Source organism: Apteryx mantelli, chromosome Z (assembly GCF_036417845.1).
Source record: "Apteryx mantelli isolate bAptMan1 chromosome Z, bAptMan1.hap1, whole genome shotgun sequence".
Classification (NCBI taxonomy): domain Eukaryota; kingdom Metazoa; phylum Chordata; class Aves; order Apterygiformes; family Apterygidae; genus Apteryx; species Apteryx mantelli.
In genome coordinates, this window is record NC_090020.1 from 22,014,894 (window position 1) to 22,034,092 (window position 19,199).

Consider the following 19,199-nt stretch of genomic DNA (forward strand, 5'->3'; position numbering starts at 1 on the left):
GCGCCTGTGCACACCCACGCACTGCTGGCTCGGCCCCGCAGCGGCAGCGCAGCGCCTGACGGCGGCGACCCACTGTCCATATCCATAGCGGACACGACTAATCTGCTCCCTTCATTCAACCGCGTTTAATTGGAAAAATTGCGGAATCACTTGTATTCCACCTCCCAGCTTGCTCTGAGACCAGAACTAGTGAGATATCAGGTCTAAGTACACATGCCTCACAGGACCTCTTTTGGAGCGTTCACAGTGTTTCACAGTACCTGGCTAGTCTGCGGGCTGGATGGGTCGTAGGAAGGTACGTAATTCTTCAGCGTATCCTGAGGATTCAGGTGGGGAGGGTATCTGATCGTCGGATGAGAGAAGTAGCTAGACGGGGCAGGAGGGAGAATAGCTTGTGCTGGAAATGGCAATGGTGAAGGTGGAGGAGGAGTTCGAGTTGAGATGACTGGAGGAGATAAAATAAAATTAAAATTACTTCGCATCTTGTTTCATCTAAAATTCTTCACCTCTGCATTACAGCAAGAAACATAAAAGTCAGTTATAAACCAGTACACTGTACTCCTGCTTCATGGTACTTTACAGAAAAACTTCTATGTCCTCCTCTCACATCGTCTCAGGCAATGGGAAGGGCTGCTGTTCCAAATTCATAAACTCTGTGTTTTGTTTTGGTTTTGTGGGTTATGCCATCATATTATTTCATTTTTCCTTAAACATAATAATGACTATCCAGAATAAAAGATATCCGACTTACAGAGTTTTCCTCCCTGGAGTCCAAATACATAAAACAAATATTTTACTAAATAAATAAAAATCTACATTTTTATCCACAGCAATCCAACAGAGGAGAACAAAGTCACCGAGTCCTAAGAAACAGCTAGTCATCCCTCACTGTATTGTACTCTACCTGCCTCATGTGAGGAGGGGGCAATAACTACTAAGCAATAATGCCATGAATAATTAGCTGACCTTTGTGAAAATGCTAATGAACATTCAACTTCAGGGCCTGGGAAACCATTCCATCCAATGAAAATATCCCTGGCAAACAAAAAGGCATCTTTCCTATACATATTTTTCTTTGCATTCTCTTTCTTCCCAGCCCCTACAAACACACACTTCTCTATCTATAGACTATATGTAAAGTCCAAACAAGCAGCAATGTTTTCCCAGTGAAAGGAATGTACAGAATGTCCTGCTACTGCTGAGCTGTCGAGCTGGAAGCAAGAGCATCACTCCACTATGCTACACAATAATCGACATTACACCCTTACTACACATCTAAAGGGCACTTCTCATATCTTCAGTTTTTTTCAGCTAAATTTCTACATGATTTTCTATTTTTGAGCTGAGGACAAGTAAAAATTAGCCTAGGAAAAAATGGCAGTAGGAATGTTTCAAAGTTGCTGTACCTTGGAGTCAAAACTCTGAAAATCTCAAATCATTGCTCGCTGAGATAAAGATTAGGGTACCCAGAATGGAAATCAGGTTTCCTGGCAAGTAAATAGCTCCCGTACAAATTAGGTTATGATTGTCATTTAAATGCACCTTAAAATTGTACACTAAAGCGGATATAAAGATCTACACATAAGTGAGGTTAGGGTCAAAAATAATTATAGAAGCTGCTTATTTGACAGGCTTGTCTTACTTGAATGACAGTCACACCAGCTCAGTTTAATCACAAAACATTAGTTACTATTCTGATGTGTGGGAGCTGTGCAAAACAAACACAAGTGAACAGAAATCTATCCATTCTTTTTCATGCACCATCCCTGATGTGATTAAGTATTTTCTGATGGCAGAATTGTTACAGAGACCAGAATGAGTCCAGACTGACTTTTAGATCACAGAGTCAGTGGATGATAAGGGGCAAAAAAAAAAAAATCTTTACATGTAAATTGAAAGACAGGAACTCAAAATCACAGGGAGACTGCAAAACAAATTTTTCAAAAGAGAAGTACTTGCTACAGAAAAAAAGAATGCTCAGATCTGCTTTTCTCCTCCACGCACCCATGCCTGCTCAGGTACTGCATCCCTTTATATACAGTTTGCAAGGAGACATGAAGAGCCACTGAGAGGAGATTTCTGTGTGCCAAACCCTAATCTGAAGAATCAGGGTCACTCTCACCTCTAAAATTAAACAGACTATGCTGCTGGAATTTCCCTGTTATTCCTGATAAGCCTTCATGATAACTTGAAGGCCATCACATTTCAAGCGTCTTCTTCACACTTTAAGTGAAGTTTCACTATGGATTTCAGGAAACAGATGACGAAAAATATTTATCAGGACTCTACCTCTCTGGACAGTGTTCAAACGAAGCAGTGGTACCTACTTCATTCTATCACACATTCAACATGATCATGTCTTCTCCTATGTATGAAACCCTACCTACTATGGCATGTAAATATAATGTAGTCATAGCAACAATAACAGAAAAGGGTGCAAGTGGAAGGAGGAAAGACTAGGATGATTTTTCCTCTTTCACTTTCTTCATGCAGTTTACAGCCTATTTTTTTTCCACTGGATATCCTGAGTCCTTTCCAGTGACTTGCAGCAGTCAGGCTACCTGAGATGAGTTTAATGAGCATTTCTGCAAGGATATCTCTGCCTCTGCAATGTATTTATCTCCCTTTCCACTCTCAGGAGTAAGATATTCGGTAGCAAGTCTCCAAGAAAATCTACACGAATGCATCACTATCAGACTGTAGGAAAGGAGGAGAGACCAAACAAAAGGGAGGCATTTCTTCCTCCTCCGTAGCCCTCACCACTGTGTGCAACTCCTGGGATTCCTGGGTGGTGATGCTGGGGAAAAGTGCTCAGTCTTGGTGAAGAATCCTGGGGAGATGTAGGACTAAACAAAGGCTTTTCAGGTTTCTTCATTGTAGGAGACGACATATCTGCAATAGAAAAAAAACAGAAGAGTGACATTAGCTTAGAAACCATGTGTTACATCTCAGGACACATCATTTTGTAAACCGAAGATATTTATTTTTAGAATTCTTACATAAATATTGTTTGGTGACCCAACTCCCCGATGACCAATAAACTAATTTTAAACTACTGCCTTCCAACTTGAGAATGAATAATAATCCACTAACTGGTCTTTGTCCCCTGCAAAACAGAAACTACATTCCTTGCATACCAGACAAGCCAAACAGTGAAGAAATATATGCCTTCAAAACCTCCCCAGACACATTTCAATTTCACAGAACATCACCAAATCATCTGGTCCTTCAACAACCGCATATTCTTAATTTATTTTTTAATGGAACACCTACGATCAGGTGTGTAGGGGCCAAACACATGCCTTTTTATGGTATTTATTATTTTGTTATTTCAAAACCCAACCCCTACCCTCCCCAAAAGAGTAGTGAAACAATGTAACCTCCCTAATAAGAAAAGATACTTAAACTTCTCTTTCATATTTTCCATGTCTCAAGGAGGGCTTTCCCACCCCTTCCTTCCAGTTTCCCTATCTGCAAAAACATCTCTTTAGAGCTCACTGCATGAAGGTAACACAATAGCAGTGACAAATGAATGATTTCTGCAATACAGGGTTATTGGTATTGCATAAAGCAATCTTATTCTTTCTGAAAGCTTAAATTAATTAAAAAACTTTTAGGGTACTTTGCACCAAATTAAATTATTTCAAAGTTAATTATAACATTTATTTATTTTAGGACATACATCAGCATCGTATATGGGTTCAATTTCAAATCAATGGGACTAGCTCATGTTTAAAGTGAAGTTCATTTCATAAGTACTTCACTGGACTGGGGCCACGTTGCAGCTGACTTTCCTACATGGACCATGCTACTCTTATCCTTAAGTGATTTTGGCACTTGGTACATTGTGTTGTGCTATTCCTGGGGACATTAAATCTTTTGGAAGTTGAAGATAGGCCCATGCTAAGAAATTGAAGTGCCCTTCTGAAAGAAAATTTATCCAGCGCTTTCTGAACCAGCTGTAGCTTAAGCGTGGGTTTTCACCCCAAAAGCTGTAGCTAGGGCAGGACCTCTCGCACGGAGGGACCGCTTCGCCTCTCTGCCGCTCGCTGGCAGCCGAGGTCTGCAGCGGCACCGGCACCGGACCCAGAGCACCGCAAGCGCCCTCGACTGCTGCCCTGCAACTCCCCAGCTCCCCCGGAGCCTCGTGGCTGAACCTGCTGCCTCCCCCAAGGCTCGCCTTTTCCAGAAGGCTGCTGAGAAAGTGACGGCTAGCCAGGGAAACATTCAGCGAAAGCAAGGGACTGCTTCACCACAGTTGTGTGCTTATTCAGTTTTAACTGAAACAGCAAAGGTTACCCTGTCTTCTTTTTATTATTATTATGCTGATCTGCTGCACTTTCACATTCTTATCAAGGGAACCGAGTGCTGGCAGAGGCACTCCTAGCCATCTTAGACAAATTTGGTAAATAAATTGTTCTTGAGGGAGAGAATGGAGGGATATTTTATTTCTTTGAATCTATCAGCAGAGAGCAAAGACAAAGTTACTGAATAGTTACAGTTTCAGTAAACACCATTTATTCTGCTACGCTACAGAGATCCTTTTTAAAATTGCTTTCTTAAAATGGAGTCTTGCACAGGTATCCCATGACAAAAGACACATTAATTCTGGAATGATTTTCAAATATTTCATTATGTTTTTATTTTCTGCTCAAATGACAGCCTTAGCTTCTTCATTTAAGTTCATAGTTTCACCTAAGAGCAAGAAACTTCTCACCCCTCCACAATAGTGATATAGTTTTATAAATGCCACAGGGCAAAATTAACCAACTACTGTCTTTGTACTGTGGTTCTCTGTGTGCACAATCTGTCCCTGCAAAAACACTCCAGTGTGCCTGCTAGCTTGTGGTTTCAGCCTTCCACTGTCACTCTGTGTCCACCAAAAGCTGTCACAGGACTTATTAGTAACCAAATACCTCGATAAAATTCTTTTGGGGACTGAGTTCGGTAATACCACATATAGAGTATCACAAAAGAGAGGATGTACAAACAGTTGAATTTTATTCCTAATTAGAAGCACTGCAGTTAAGTCTCTCCAAGGAATAAACAAACCATGGGTTGGAGGTGAAGGATCTTTCACTTTATGTAAAGCCCACAGCCAGCAAGAAACCTCATGGAAGAAAAAACTGCCTAGCTCCTGAAGTTCTGCACATGTCTGCAGAGCGGATTTTTGGAATGCAACAGAGATTTAATTTGGTTAGTGACTGTTACTTCACTAAACAGACAAGGACTGTTGTGTTTTTCAAAACCAAAATATTTTAATTGCTTGAAAGAAGAATGCTATATGAAGTGCAATGTAATCAGAGTATCCATTAGCCCCCCAGTGGCATCACTAATTTGAAAAGACTTTACTGAAGATGGGATTGGTGACTATTGTAGCCCTGGCATTTTGCTTTAAACTGTGTCTTTTTTCCTGCTCCTATTTACAGAAAAAAATGTAATTGTACATACACACTGCACATACAAGGCAGTATAAATTACAAAGCAAATACAATCAACTTCTGCTACGGAGGTCATTTCCTCATCAAGGTGAATGACAACTGGTAGTCAATAATACAAAATTCGGCACTGACAGAAAAATATTCATTACCCGCCAAAACAGAGACTTCAACATACATTACACAGTGCACCACCACAAAGTATTCTCAGGACGGTGTCATATATAGCATATGCGCTTTCAAAGGATCATGGCTGAAATGCAGCAGCCTCTTTGTTAAAACAATGTACTTTGCATTGTGAAGTCATTCAGATAGCCACTTCCCCCCCCGCCCCTTGTTCTCCCCTTGTATGCACTGACATCATAATGGAGCATTCATGTCCTATTCACAGTGGAATAACAGATGCAGCCTACAGGGGTGCCAGAACAATAACTGTTTGTATAGGTTATGAAGAAAGACTGCAGTGGTCTCCTTCTTGACCGAGAGAGCAGGCTTATAGCTTTAGTAACAAACCACACAAATCACATTTCTTTGGAGAGTAACCAGTTACAAAAACAAAAACAAAAAAGGTGCAAAAAGGTGAAGCAGTTTTTCACTGTCTTTAATTTTGCTCCTAAAAAAACAGTGCCTTAAATAAAGCAGACTGAGGTAAGGTGACAGTGAGACTTCAAATAATTTCACCAGTAGCTTCAACAAAATGGACAACGTATATTGTTCTCATTTTAAAACATATCTGCTTTTTCCACACCATGAAATAGAGTCTAGTTGCTACATACAGCTTAATTATATACTGATAACTACATAATGAGTGACAAACAGAGGTCACCAAAACAGACTATTTGTTTTTATGTCTGTGTCAGAGTTTCAGGAATGAAATTCCAATCCTTATTGCCTTGAGAATGAAAATAAAACAGCTTCCAGTGTGATTTATTTTCAGACTTTTGGAAAAACACTAAGTATATATGAAGAGCAGAAAGATGCCAAAAGCAGTTGGACAAAGTTATCAGAAGGTCAACATTAATCAGAATACACTGTGTCCTGTCCTGCCTAGAATTTTCTCCAAATGTGGAAAACAGATTACTTTTTTAAAAAATTCCCAGTGCTGTTCCAAATCATTCTTTCCTGTATGCTGGTATTACCATGGAGATCCAGTATGCATACACCCAAATGGTGGCATGATATAAATTGTAAAGCATCACATAAAAGATATATACGTTTATGCAAATAAAAAGGGTTAGATCATCTCATCTCCCAACAAGGTAATTCCATCTACATAGCAAGGCAGAGGAATGCTGCTGTGAAGCTCAGCGTATGTAGCCTGCTCATCAGCAGCTTGCACAAATGGTGCTCCAGATGTATATCTGCTCAAGACAGCCCAAGGCAACAATTTTGATCAATTCTAATGTGATAAAATGCTGCAGGGAAAGTGTGCAGAAACATGTTTACGTCAGCCTTTAATTAAACGGTTGTTCACTTCCAAAGAACCTTAGGAAACACTAATGAGACATAAGTTTTGTCAATTTCCTCATCAAAGCAAAGACCCTCTTCCTCAGACTGATGCAGTTTGTCATCCAAGCAGTTCCCTGGATAAATGTTGCATGGCACCACAAACAGCAAGCCACCTGTCAGAAGAATTTTACTGGAATCCAGCAGTGATCCAGGGCAAGATCAAACATCCACCTGGCCGTTTCTGGACCCCTGCTCTGCTTTCTTGTACAATGCCACAGTGTGGCAGCTTATGACACATGCTGAGTAGCAGAATAAGAAGAAATAAAGAATAAACAAATACTAAATCTGTTTTAATCCAATTTATTCTTTATCTCTTCTTATTAATATCTTTTCTACAGCTTAATTTCACCGGTCTTTCTTTACAAGGCACACTTCTGCAGACAACAATCTGTTAAGATTCATTTACAACTCATTAGTATAGCATCGCCTCCAGAGAAATCAAGATAAATCCATGTTCAACTTACTGTTTATACAACTGTAGTGAAAGTGGGAAAGCTATGGGGTCCATAGCATTACTGACAGGCTATAAGAGCCACCTCTTCATGCTACGGTTTTAAAGAAACCAATGATTTCCCAGAGGTAGTATATCTGGGTTAATTTGTGCTGCCAGAGTATACAACGTACATCACATTCAGCTGGGCCTCGCCCTGCCTTGCCTCACACATATGGTAGGTACCCTCATGAAAAACACACATAAAATCTTACTAAGATTTTGAATTCATGTCAGGTAGCTGTAAGATGGTGACTCATGCCCACTGTGCCCAGCAGAACTAGTTTTGCTTTACACCAGTGCGTGTGAAGAACAATCAGAACAAATCTGCTCGGAGGAACCAACTTTCAGAGCTGCTGAGCCTGATCTCCTTCAACATTGGAGGCATTCAGCATCTCTCTTCTGTGTGCTTTAGCAAGGCACTTAACACAGAATACTGATACCTGTGAGTATCCTGAAAGCTGCGACTTTAAAGCACAGCTACCTTCCACATATACTAAAAAAAACATTGTTAGATCTGTCCCAAAGGCTTGGCATTGGGGCTGCATGAAAACCAAGAATGCAGGAAACCGAAACATTTTAATTCATTTATCCTCTTCATGCAAAAGAAATTGTAATATTTTTTGTGAATAAATGGGAGAAAAAGACAGATGTGCCTGAACAGCTTGATGTCTGAGATACTCAAAGGCTGGAACAGAGAAGCGCCTGCCTGCATTTCTGCTCAGCATCAGGCAGAGATCAGGCTTCACATCTGGTTCTCCTGCATCCCAAGTCTGTACCCTAACCATCTGCTTATTAGCTAATCTGGGTTCTGTTCTCCCCTCACCATAAATTTTATCTTGGACCAGAGAGAAGCCCTCCTAATACTTTTTATTGAAAAGACTGGTTTATTTCCATGAAAAAATCCATTTTGATAATCAATGTTTTCCAGAGTGGAAAATCAATAAAACACTCCAGATCGGTTCTGTCTGGTGACTTTCTGAGACACGTGTAGCAGCTCTCTCAGTGTGAAGATTCATGTGTATTCTCTTTTGAGAGAAACCGTGACGTCTTAGATGAAGATATATACACATATTGCATAGCAGCTGTGAGTGCTCTGAATTTAAGGAGCAGCCTGAGTGAAAGTTTGGAGAGAGATGCTCTCTTCAAGTCTAAAAACCTGATCTCAATATTATTTTTGCTTCCGCATCAAGCATAGGAAAACATTTTACATATGCATATTTTATATGTCAATGGATAAGCATCTCCCACCTTCAAATCAACCTACTGAGTTCCAGTGCTATTTTCACAGGCATACCTCCAATATCGAGCAATCCAGTCTATCAGATCATGACCCCGGTTTTCCTACCAGCATCCTTCCCCAAGGCTAATCAAAAATTTTGTTGTGCTGTTTTGCCATTTCACAGCGGGTGAAACATTTCATTCTGTTATGTTTTGTGATCAGTGGCGAAAGGCCAAAGAAGAGAAACTAGAGAGCTTTCTTCAATGCTGTTTTCAGTACTGCAAGCTGGAGAGCAAAACACTACGACAATATTGCAATTCAGAGAAACAATGGCAAAATAAAATGATTTTTTTACAGCAACAACTGAATTAATTTTTTGTTCATTCTCTCTTAAATTTTTCAAGTAAATTTCATTATTTTATTTCCAGTGCTCAAAAAGTATTGATATACCTAAGAGAGATATACGTTGAAAGAAATTTCAGCCTATTGAAACACTGCAAGAGCCAGAAATCCTTTAGAAGGAGAAAACATTTAATTTTTCTTGTCCTTACCCACAAGTAAACTTGCAGAGTACTGATTTCCATTGCCAGTCTGCTGCTCTTTCCAATCCACACATTTTAACGGATGTATTAACCTTGACAATTTTCCTTTCATAAATAGAGAGGGGTTCAGACAGAGACAGAAGTGCTGTGTCTACATACCTTTGTATCTTCCAGGATATCAGGAAAACTAAAAAGGTCTCTGTGCAAACAAATTGTAGGATACTTTTTATTGTTGTGTGTGATTAACTGCATCAAGATGGACAACTGAATTTTTTCATTATAGATCATCCTGATTTTTATGAACATAAAGTAAAACAACTCAATTTAGTTCCCAGAATTTTAAAAATATGTACGCTAGCATTTGAAAAGTGTAACTCCAGCGCACAGTTATTTAAGTTAGGGTATTTGGAAACCTGCATACACATTTCTTAAAATTAACATTTTATATATTTTTTTAATTTGTCAGGTTAAGCAAAAGGCAATTTATAAATCAGGAAAAGAGGAAAGATGTGGAGGTCAGATTAGAGTACTAATATTGAATACATACACATCAGAAGACTCCACGTCCCAAAGTAATTTCAAAAAACATTTAACAGTAGGATGGAACATACGGGCCTAATCCCATAATCGTTGTTTGACAGTGTCATATGAGATGTAGATAATTAACTGCCACACTGAGATTATTCCTGTTTAAATTTACATCTGTGCCCTCTAACACTTGGCTGAAACTGCGGCAAACTATCCTGCAAGAACAGTGGGCAGTAATTCTGCATCCTTTTCCTCCAGATGTCCTGTCCTGAAGACTGACAACTTGCTTCTTCATCTGAAGGTAGCAGTAAATCCAGCAGGGAAGCTTATAAGCATTACGAGTATGTTATGCAGAATGACTGTGTAAGGACAACCTCCCCGTCTCTGTTGAGGAGAAAAATACCATTTTTCCCAACACACCACCCTGCTGGCACAAAGCCGGCCAACCTTCCTCACCCTGCGTGCTGCACACCGAAAGCCCAGGAGACACATCGCACCCTGGGGAGCAGGGGAGCAGGGGCTGCAACCAGAGGGAGGTGGCAATGTCCCCGCTGGCACCACAGCGAGTCAGCGGGGTGGCGGGGCACAGCTTCGCCCCCACAGCCCCTGCCGGATCGCCACTTCCCAAAACCTCGTACTCAGTTCACGCAGCCACCTCTGCAGCAGTACAGCGCACGGGATGCCCCGGGGAGCCGCTCGGGAGCAGCTCAGAGCTCAGCGGGTGGCTACCTGCCAGACACGAGTTAGAGGCTGCAAGGAGTGACGCCCGCTTCAGAAAAGTGAGAGGTAAAAAGTGTCAGACCAAAAATATCTACTGCTGCTATTGCAAATTTGCTGCAATAGATATCTATTGTCATTTCCAAACCCCTACGAGGCCCAAAGTACTCTGAACTGACATAAATAACCCTCAAGCAGTTACTTCAGGTTACTTTAGGTACTTGACTACTTTTCTGTTTTACTTTTTACACTTCAGAAACAGACTGGACCATTTCATCATCGATGAATCATTGTCAAGAGATTTAGTTCCAGCAGATATCCATGATAAAAGAGCATTATGGGAGACTATGAGAAAATCTAATTAAAAAGCCAAACACATTATACCAGCTTTAGAGTACATTTTAGTCATTTATTAAATTATCCTACAGAAAGTCCTCCAAACTCCAAGAAAAACTGCATAACAGCATCTTATTAATGCTGAGAATCCAAGGAACTTGGCCTAGCAAAAGAAATCAATATTGTAACCTTAACTGCAAAAGACAGAAAAATATTCATGATTTCTAACATAATAAGAACAAAAAGGCATTTGAGATAAAATAATTTAAGGGAAGCTGTTGATTTAGAAGCATTTAGGTTTTTATTGCTATTATAGTCTATATTTGTAATAGTCTAGGATGGTTTAATAGGTGTGATACATTAATTTAATTATAGATCCATCTGGGGAACAGTTTGGAACTGAGATAAAATCATTAACTCACACTCAGACATACTACTTTGAACAAGTTTGATGTGGCTTGCAGGAAAGCAGTAAAGAAAAGAGGAATGAAGAACCTTTTCAGATGTATCAGTGTATATAGCATAGAAACAGAATATCTATTAGTAAAGATGAAAAGGAGACGTGCCTAGAAAAGTTACAGTGTTTGGGCTAAGTTCATTTTTTCCATCTCATGAATGTACCATGACTGGTGAAAAGACAATGCAGACATCTGTGATTCAGGGAGTACTCAATACCAGTTCTTTTGGTAACTAAAGATATCCTGAACCACATAGGACAAGTCATAGAGAAAAATGTTTTTCTTAGAATTTCTGAGAGCCTAAGGATATGATCACCTTCAAAAATACTAATAAAACCTGTTTTTCAACAACATTGGAATAAGACAATTACATATAATAGACCCTGAACCAAATCTTGCTTTCACATATGCATTGTATCACTAACTTCAGTTAAAGGACATTTAGGGTGACTGTCAAGGCAACAGGATGTTGCTGTAGTATAAAGGATCTTCACAGAACTAAGGCTGCTATGTACGTATGAAGAATATCATTTTGCACTTACACTCTCCGTTGATACATATGGGAAATGCATACATTAGCCCTGAGTGCATTCAACTCACTAATCACACATGGAAAACATTAAATAATAGGCCTCATCACGATATACTTTTCAAAATAAAAGACAAAGAACCTATAATAAAATTTTGTTACAATGACTTTATTAAGCAAATAACAGCCATTTCGAGGAATGCAAAAATCAAACCTTTTTGTATACTTTCTTCTGTATCTCTCACTGTCTTTCTTTCTGTCTGTATTTTTAAATGTCGTATTAATCTTCATTCACTCCGCAGTGTGCACGGGCTGAAGGAAAAGTCAGGTCCTTACTCTGGGGCCCAGAGTAGAAACACCATTAGCTGCTACTCTGAATATTTCAAGAAACTTACAAATAAGTTGTAAATTGATCCTAAAGCTATTCTGAACACAGAAGAATTCAGATCTCTGCTGAAATTCTAGGGTCACTGACATCCAAAGATTTTTTTGTAAACCACTGCTTTTCTTTAGCTACCTCGGTTTACACTTGCTGAGAAAATTGATACTATCTATCTCTGTTGTTTTATTTTTGTAGAGAGTTTAGACTTAACTTTATTCTCACCCAATAAGGAAGGATATAAACATCCTTGATGTACAAGCAGCTTTACTCATTTTAAGATAGCATTTTCGCTGTCCTGCTCATGGATATTTTTTCTTTCTCTGTCTTTTTAAATAAAGATGCTTTTGAAAGCTCCCTTACCTATTTTTCAAAACCTAGTGCTTTTAAAGTTCTAAGGGTAAGAAAGCACTTTTCATTATGAAAGTAATATTGAAAACTCACTTCAAGTGCCAGCACTCTCTCTTGTAAAATTGACACTATGGAAACCCAAAGTAAACCAATTCCCTACTGATTTTAAATTTATTTTAACTATCAAGGCAGAAATACTGATTTTTAAAAATTAGACAAAACGCTCATTCATTGATCACTACCAACTTCTGACCCCCGGCCTCGCAGACAAGTCCTTCTTGCTAATGCTAGCGTTACCATGATGCCACTTTGAGCAGCAGAACGGCCAACAGGCCAAGAAAGAAAAGTCACAAATGAGAATTTTCTCTGGAAATATACTTTAAAGTTATTCTTGGTGACAAATACCTCTTACTTTAAGAATGTTAAGACTGTTGATGCTAGGAAAATCAATCAGGAGCTGGCACTGGACTACTGTGCATATAATATACTTGTTAAAAACACAGAAAATTCAGATAGATCCAGAAGGTATGTATATGTATAGATATGTGTTTGTGTACGTGTACGTATACGTATACATTGACTAAAGAGTATTTTGAAATACTAAAAAAAATACAAAGGCAGATGTTACAGGTTACTAACAAGACATAAATCACTTTAAAACATGCTTTGACATACAAGGATTTTGAGAACTCAAACTGAGTTAAAAACATAGAAACACATTTAACAGATATTCATCAAGGTAAATCTTTGCAAGATGAATTCATCTGTTAGATGGAGACTATGAGTTTCTAAAGCATTAGCCTTCGGAAGGAGCACCCGGAGCTGGAAAAAATCCTGCACTCTGTCCAACCCAGGCCACTAAAAAGCCAAGGTGGTCTGTCACCGTTCTCAGCTCCCGGACCACATTAACTACTTCCTCTTTTAGCTCCCTCACTTCGGAAACGAGCACATCCATCTGTGAGAGTCCGCGAGAAGAAGGCCCCACCAGGACAGAGCCATCGGGAAGGACCCCGATGGGGAAGGAGTGTCCGGCGGGTGGGGAGAGAGCAAAAGGGGACAAGTGTCCGGAGGAGGGGTATCCAGCAAAGGGGGCCGGGGCCTGAGGAGTGGAGGGTCCAACAGCTGCCGGCCAGTCAACGGGTGAAGGGGGTCCCGCGGGTTCAGTTTTAATGACATGCTGACATCTTGACTCTTGACTGTTGGCAGAGGTGGGTGAGGTGTGAGAGAGGGAACATGATGAAGCAACTGTAAAATTAAAATTCACTTCATTGTATATTGACAGTCAGCACTTCTAAACACCTGACTACTACAGAAATCCACATGAATCTCTCCGCCTTTATCACGACAGCCTGCATTGTTGATAACGCCTGTTTTATTTATTTACAATATACCCAGTGTTGTAACACTAAAACAGTAAAACAGGTCTCAAGGACAACGACTGAACTTGCCTGAGATTGTGTTAATGCACTCTGTTAAGCTAGCTTTTAGAAGGGAAGGCAAAGGTGCATACATTGTGCTCTATTCCTCAGATATTCCTTTTTGATTATGGGTTGAGGAAAATGTATCTGCTGTACTTACCAGATAGTAAACCAAGATGTTCACCAACCACTCCTTGCCTATTAAGTGTGGTGATTTTTTCTCCACAGCACTAACAGTTTTGTTTATTTTTTTAGCAACTTCCTTTTCCAAATGTGAAAGTGCTTTCTGCTAGTTTTTTTTAAGTACATTAAACTTAATTCTGACCAGAATTTCAAAAATACTCAGCAAATTTAACTGTGCAGCAATTTCAATCTATTTCAGAAAGTATTAGCATTCCACTGCAGGAAAACAGTGTTTTGTTTGATACAGAAAACATACAGAATTCAGTAAGAGCAATCTGGAAAATGAAGGCTGACAGAGATTTACAGCATGCAACTTTTTACATCCATATATATTTCCAGTTGGTAAAAATGTAGCTGAGACGTGATGCAGACACTACCGAAATTAAAAAAACATTCAAGTGGAAAAACTGAGGTACAAGAGAGAATAAATAACTTGCACAAGATCTTACAGTAAGCACAGAAATTGAACTCCTAAATGCTATATTAGGGCTCTGTTTACTACGTAACGCACCATCCTGATGGAAAACTTTGCACTTTCTTAGGGATTTTTGGAGGATGGTTAGTTGCTTGGAAGATTTATGACAGGGAGAAGATGAAAGAGAAATTTTTGTAATTATAATCATATGTCTATTTGCTCTGCAGGAAGGAGAGCCCATTTTCTTTTTCAAAAAATGATGCAAATAGAGTTATATATTTTAACCAATTAAATGTAGCAGCAAGAATAGCACAAACTACAGACTCTTGCCACAATAATTAAAAGTATAAAAACTCAAAAAGAAAAATTGTAAAAGCATGTTAATATATTTTTTTAAATCTGTGTTACACATATTCCTGCACTTACATATAATTTTAAAATATTCCCGAATTTCCTCAAGCCAATGAAATAAACCATCAAGACAATATAATGGCTTCAAAAGCATTTATTTTCTTCCATAAATATTTATAACTTGACTTTGATAAATACAAAATAAAATTTACTTTTAATACTAATTCTGGTTAGAGTTTTTGTATTTTTGTATCAGAATATCACATGTTAATATCAGAAATACATAGTTCTAGCTCTAATTCAAAGCGTCTGACAGCTGACAAGAATGACAAATGTTTGGGACAATGACATGCAGGACAATCCTAGTGCACAGGAAAATGAAACTACAGGTCATAATCCTTCGTGGATTGGTTTTGACCAATAAAATGCCATGCAGAGCTTTTAATTTCAGATGTGCTTACTCACTTCTACTCAGAATTGCATCTTCAAACAGCCAGCTCTCCAGAAATAGACTACAAAACACAACACCTTCAAAGTCTTATCAAAACATATTCAGAAGTAGTATAGCAGGAAGAAGAATGATAACTGTAAAAGGACAAAGTCTGGAGTTTTACAACTGAAAGTAGTGTCTGGTATGAGGAAGATTTTATTGTAGTTAAGTTAGATTTCTTTTTCTTAGTTTCCCATCTGCCACGTCCTGGCCTAACCACAAATTCTCCCGTAGCCTCATTCCTGCCCCTCATGGTACCTGCTTCCACGGTTGAGAAGTTGCAGAAACCATGCAGATTACAACAGAATCACTCACACAGTGTTCTCTCTTGAAGCCTACCCACCTACTAAACTACGTAATATTTATTTTTCACAGCAACAAAAGGTTGATCTAACCTAAGCCACACCACTTTGATTTTTCATCTATTACATTTTTAATGCTAGTATATTTCCACAGCATCTATTAGACTTTGTCCCATTCCCTTTGCCTATCAAAGGGGTTAGATGCCACTTAGATACCTATGAAACACCCAACTTAACCGGTTTATTTAAACTTGGTTCAGCAGCCATTGCTTTGCCATCACTGTCTCTAGCTTCAAACTTTCTCTGTCATCCTATTCCTGTTACTTCACACATGCAGCTGAACAAAGACATGAATAGCCTTCATGATAAAAGAATCTTTAATATCTATGTAATTTCTATTTCTATGAAAATATGCTACACATAGGTATACAGATGAAGAAAATAGATGCAAATCAGATCACAAGTTAGAGACTTTGCTCTGCCAGGTTCAGAATGGGGACAAAGCAACTGAAATTCATAATGCTATATCTTAATACTACCTCTACTTCCGAATTTGCTTCTCTTAGAAAAGTTAAAATTGCTTTAGGGCAATTTTAGAACAATAGAGTGAAGGGGAAGCTACTTACCCATAACTGTGATACCTCTGCATATTCTCATTTGTGGATACAAATGTTTCATGACTGCGAGATGATTCACATTTCTGGTGCTGATGCCCTTTTGACGCTGTCTGCAAGAGCAGTGCATACTGGGATGTACTGCATACATACAAGTATCCCCTGGTGACACTGGGTGATCACAAATGTGATCACAAATGGTTTCTTCTTAGTTTCACTAAAGACTAACCTCATATTAAATGCAGATCTCCATGGGAGAGAGGGAAGTAGTGTCAAAGAGCTATCTGACCTAGAAACCCTTTTCGAACTTTTTCTTCTATTATCTTCATGCTTGGGGCATAGGAAAGTAGAGTACAGGCTTTCACAAATGTCAATTCCTGATAAGACTTCTGCATCTGAAAGGAGTTTTACACAGATATATGCTATTATGAAGATGATATCAAGCATCAAACAAGGTAGCTGTGGAACAAATATGCCAGGAACTGCCCATGCCAGTTCCCCATGAGACCAGGTACCAAAAGCGACTGACCAGTCACTGCCTTACGCTGTTCCCTCCGCAGCTGGATAAACTCCAAACCAGACTGGAGCCAGGCATAAGTGCTTAGGTGAAAAAAGCTTGTGCTCCCCCCCAGTAAAATGGTTTTCAGATCAGCCAGTGGTATGTCTGTCCCTTCACAGGAATGGAAGAACATCTTAAGGACAGACAAAATGAAATAACACAGTGTCTCAAAGACAACCTCACTGCCAAGTGTTCAGGGATATGATAAAGGTTCACTACACCCAGCAGTGCTGGAAGATAGGATATTCTCTTGCTTGCATATGAATGCAAAAAAAAAAAAAAAGCACATACGACCTAAAATACCCTGATTCAAGCCTACCTCTCATTCTCTCTCAAACAATCTTAGCAATAACATATTTCACTACCAATAAATGTGAAATAAAGAAGGCTGGTAAAATTGAGGAAATCCAATGTTCAGAGAGCACACTTCTTTGTAACCACAATGATCAAATAGCTAGAAAGGAATAGAGACAGCTGGGAACTGCAGAGCTCATCTGTGAAAGTCTGTCTCAGCAGGACTTGGGCTTGGGCAGCCCAAGAGGCACTGCATTTCTAGGAAGCCCTTACAGCTCACTCAGCTGCACAAAAGGACTTCATTTCACAAGTGGGGATATGTAGAGACCACTTCAGAGAGGAACACCAGGCTATTTATCCCACAACCACAGAAATACCTTATTTAAAAAGCAAAAAATTAGTTGAGGTACAATCCTGTTTGTTACAAAAAATGGTAATAAAGGTGTCATGGAAAACAGACCAGAGTCACAGCGGAGAACAGCTTGGGCAAAGAGGACAGTTTCTGGGGGCTGACAAACAGTCCTTCTGCTTTGCTGTTCTTAAATTTGGTTACATAAAGCCACAGGCTAGATTTTTAAAAACTCAACAGGGCATGCTGAAAACAGACAAAAATAAGAAAATGTTGGAGACCCCATGAGAGGAAAGTACAGAAAAAATAAAGAAGGAAAAAAAAAAACAAGGAAACATTGTGTGTGAGAAACAGCCTAATGAGAACACAAATCAGAGAATAGGCAGAAACAGATTTAAAGGAGACCAGGTATCATTAAAATGTGAAAATAAAATACAGCTAAATTAAATACTGAGCACATGCTACCATGCACACAGAGATGAAAGAGAAAACCTAGCAACAACAACAAAAAAAAGTAGCACAAGAAGCCTAAAACAACATAACAAAAGAGCGGCCCAAAGGGTCGGTCGGAACTGAAGGATGAGAGGAATGGTGGGCAGTGTAGGGAGAAAAGGAAGGCAAACATCAGAAGCAGTAAAGGAAAAAAATGCATGCCTTTTTCTCTGTTTCGCTTTTACATACTGTGCTGCATATTTCACAAATTGTTCAGAGAGCTCCAGAGCCTCAGACAGTGGGTCCCTTAACCACTACGGTGTTCAAATGCTTGTACGTTTAAGTGTGTTTTCACATCAGAAAGACGAGGGAAAAGACTATGCTATTATGAAGGTTTATAAAACATCAAGTTAACCTCAGGAAAAGTTATGACAATTAACTTTACTGTTTTGACAGTCATAATTTTCTTCTCTGGACAAACATGTTCTTTGCTTCTGATGTCCCAAAACACAACTGTGCATAATCACACACTTTAGCGTACAGATGTAGCCCCCCAGAGCTACATGAGGTCTATTTAGAGAAGGGCCTGTTGGACCTTTTCAGAGTCACATAGCATGGGCTAAATCCACACACAGAAGTCTGTATCATGTTTTGAGAAACAAAAGCTGAGTAAACTAGTGCTGTCTCAACCACGGTATGCAGGTATTTTGCTTTTTACTGAAATGATTTGACTCATAATTCTTCTGGGATGATCACAGCATACACAATATAAAACACCTCACTTCCAGCACATCTCTTCAAACAACAGGGCAGGGACCAGATGAAAAAATTATGATGTGATTGTTCATACTTTATAACTTTGATTGTTGTTTTTAACTGCATTTATAAAACTAGCATATATATATATATTATGTAGAATAATTATGATTCTTTCAAAAAAGCATTATTTTATTGAAGTAATGGAAAAGTGGATGCACAGCTTTGCTGTATGTTTGAATATACTTTGAGGCAAAATGGTCCGATATCACTCACCTTGATCTCTTTCATGCCATGTTCGACTCCCAGCAGCTGGTGAATTTGGAGAAGGATAAAAGTCTCCTGTCGGGCTTGGTTCCATATTCTCATCTATGGAGATAGTTTTGGGTCTTTTGCTGTTGAAGTAATGTAAGATTTGGCCATTAGTACAATATGCAGCTAGTAGTGGCACAGAAACTACTTGGCTTTCAAAAATATTTCATCAGAAAGTGAACCATGCATAAAAAGGACCAAAAAAAAGCAGATTTTAAATCTTAC

The 19,199-nt window shown here is 39.1% G+C and overlaps 1 protein-coding gene across 8 annotated transcripts in view; it reads right to left on the minus strand.

The window, feature by feature from the left end:
* The window catches only part of NFIB (nuclear factor I B), a 175,253-nt gene that overhangs the window by 41,932 nt on the left and 114,122 nt on the right, over positions 1-19,199 (minus strand). For all 8 annotated transcript variants that reach the window (XR_010887029.1, XM_067316664.1, XM_067316663.1 and 5 more), the window contains exons 6-8: positions 18,939-19,057; positions 2,761-2,892; positions 261-445 (exon numbers count right to left, since the gene is read on the minus strand). Coding sequence is in view for 7 of the 8 variants with exons in the window: in XM_067316664.1 (XP_067172765.1) it covers positions 261-445; positions 2,761-2,892; positions 18,939-19,057 (436 nt within the window). In the remaining variant the exon portion in view is untranslated. The remainder of the gene's footprint in view (positions 1-260; positions 446-2,760; positions 2,893-18,938; positions 19,058-19,199) is intronic.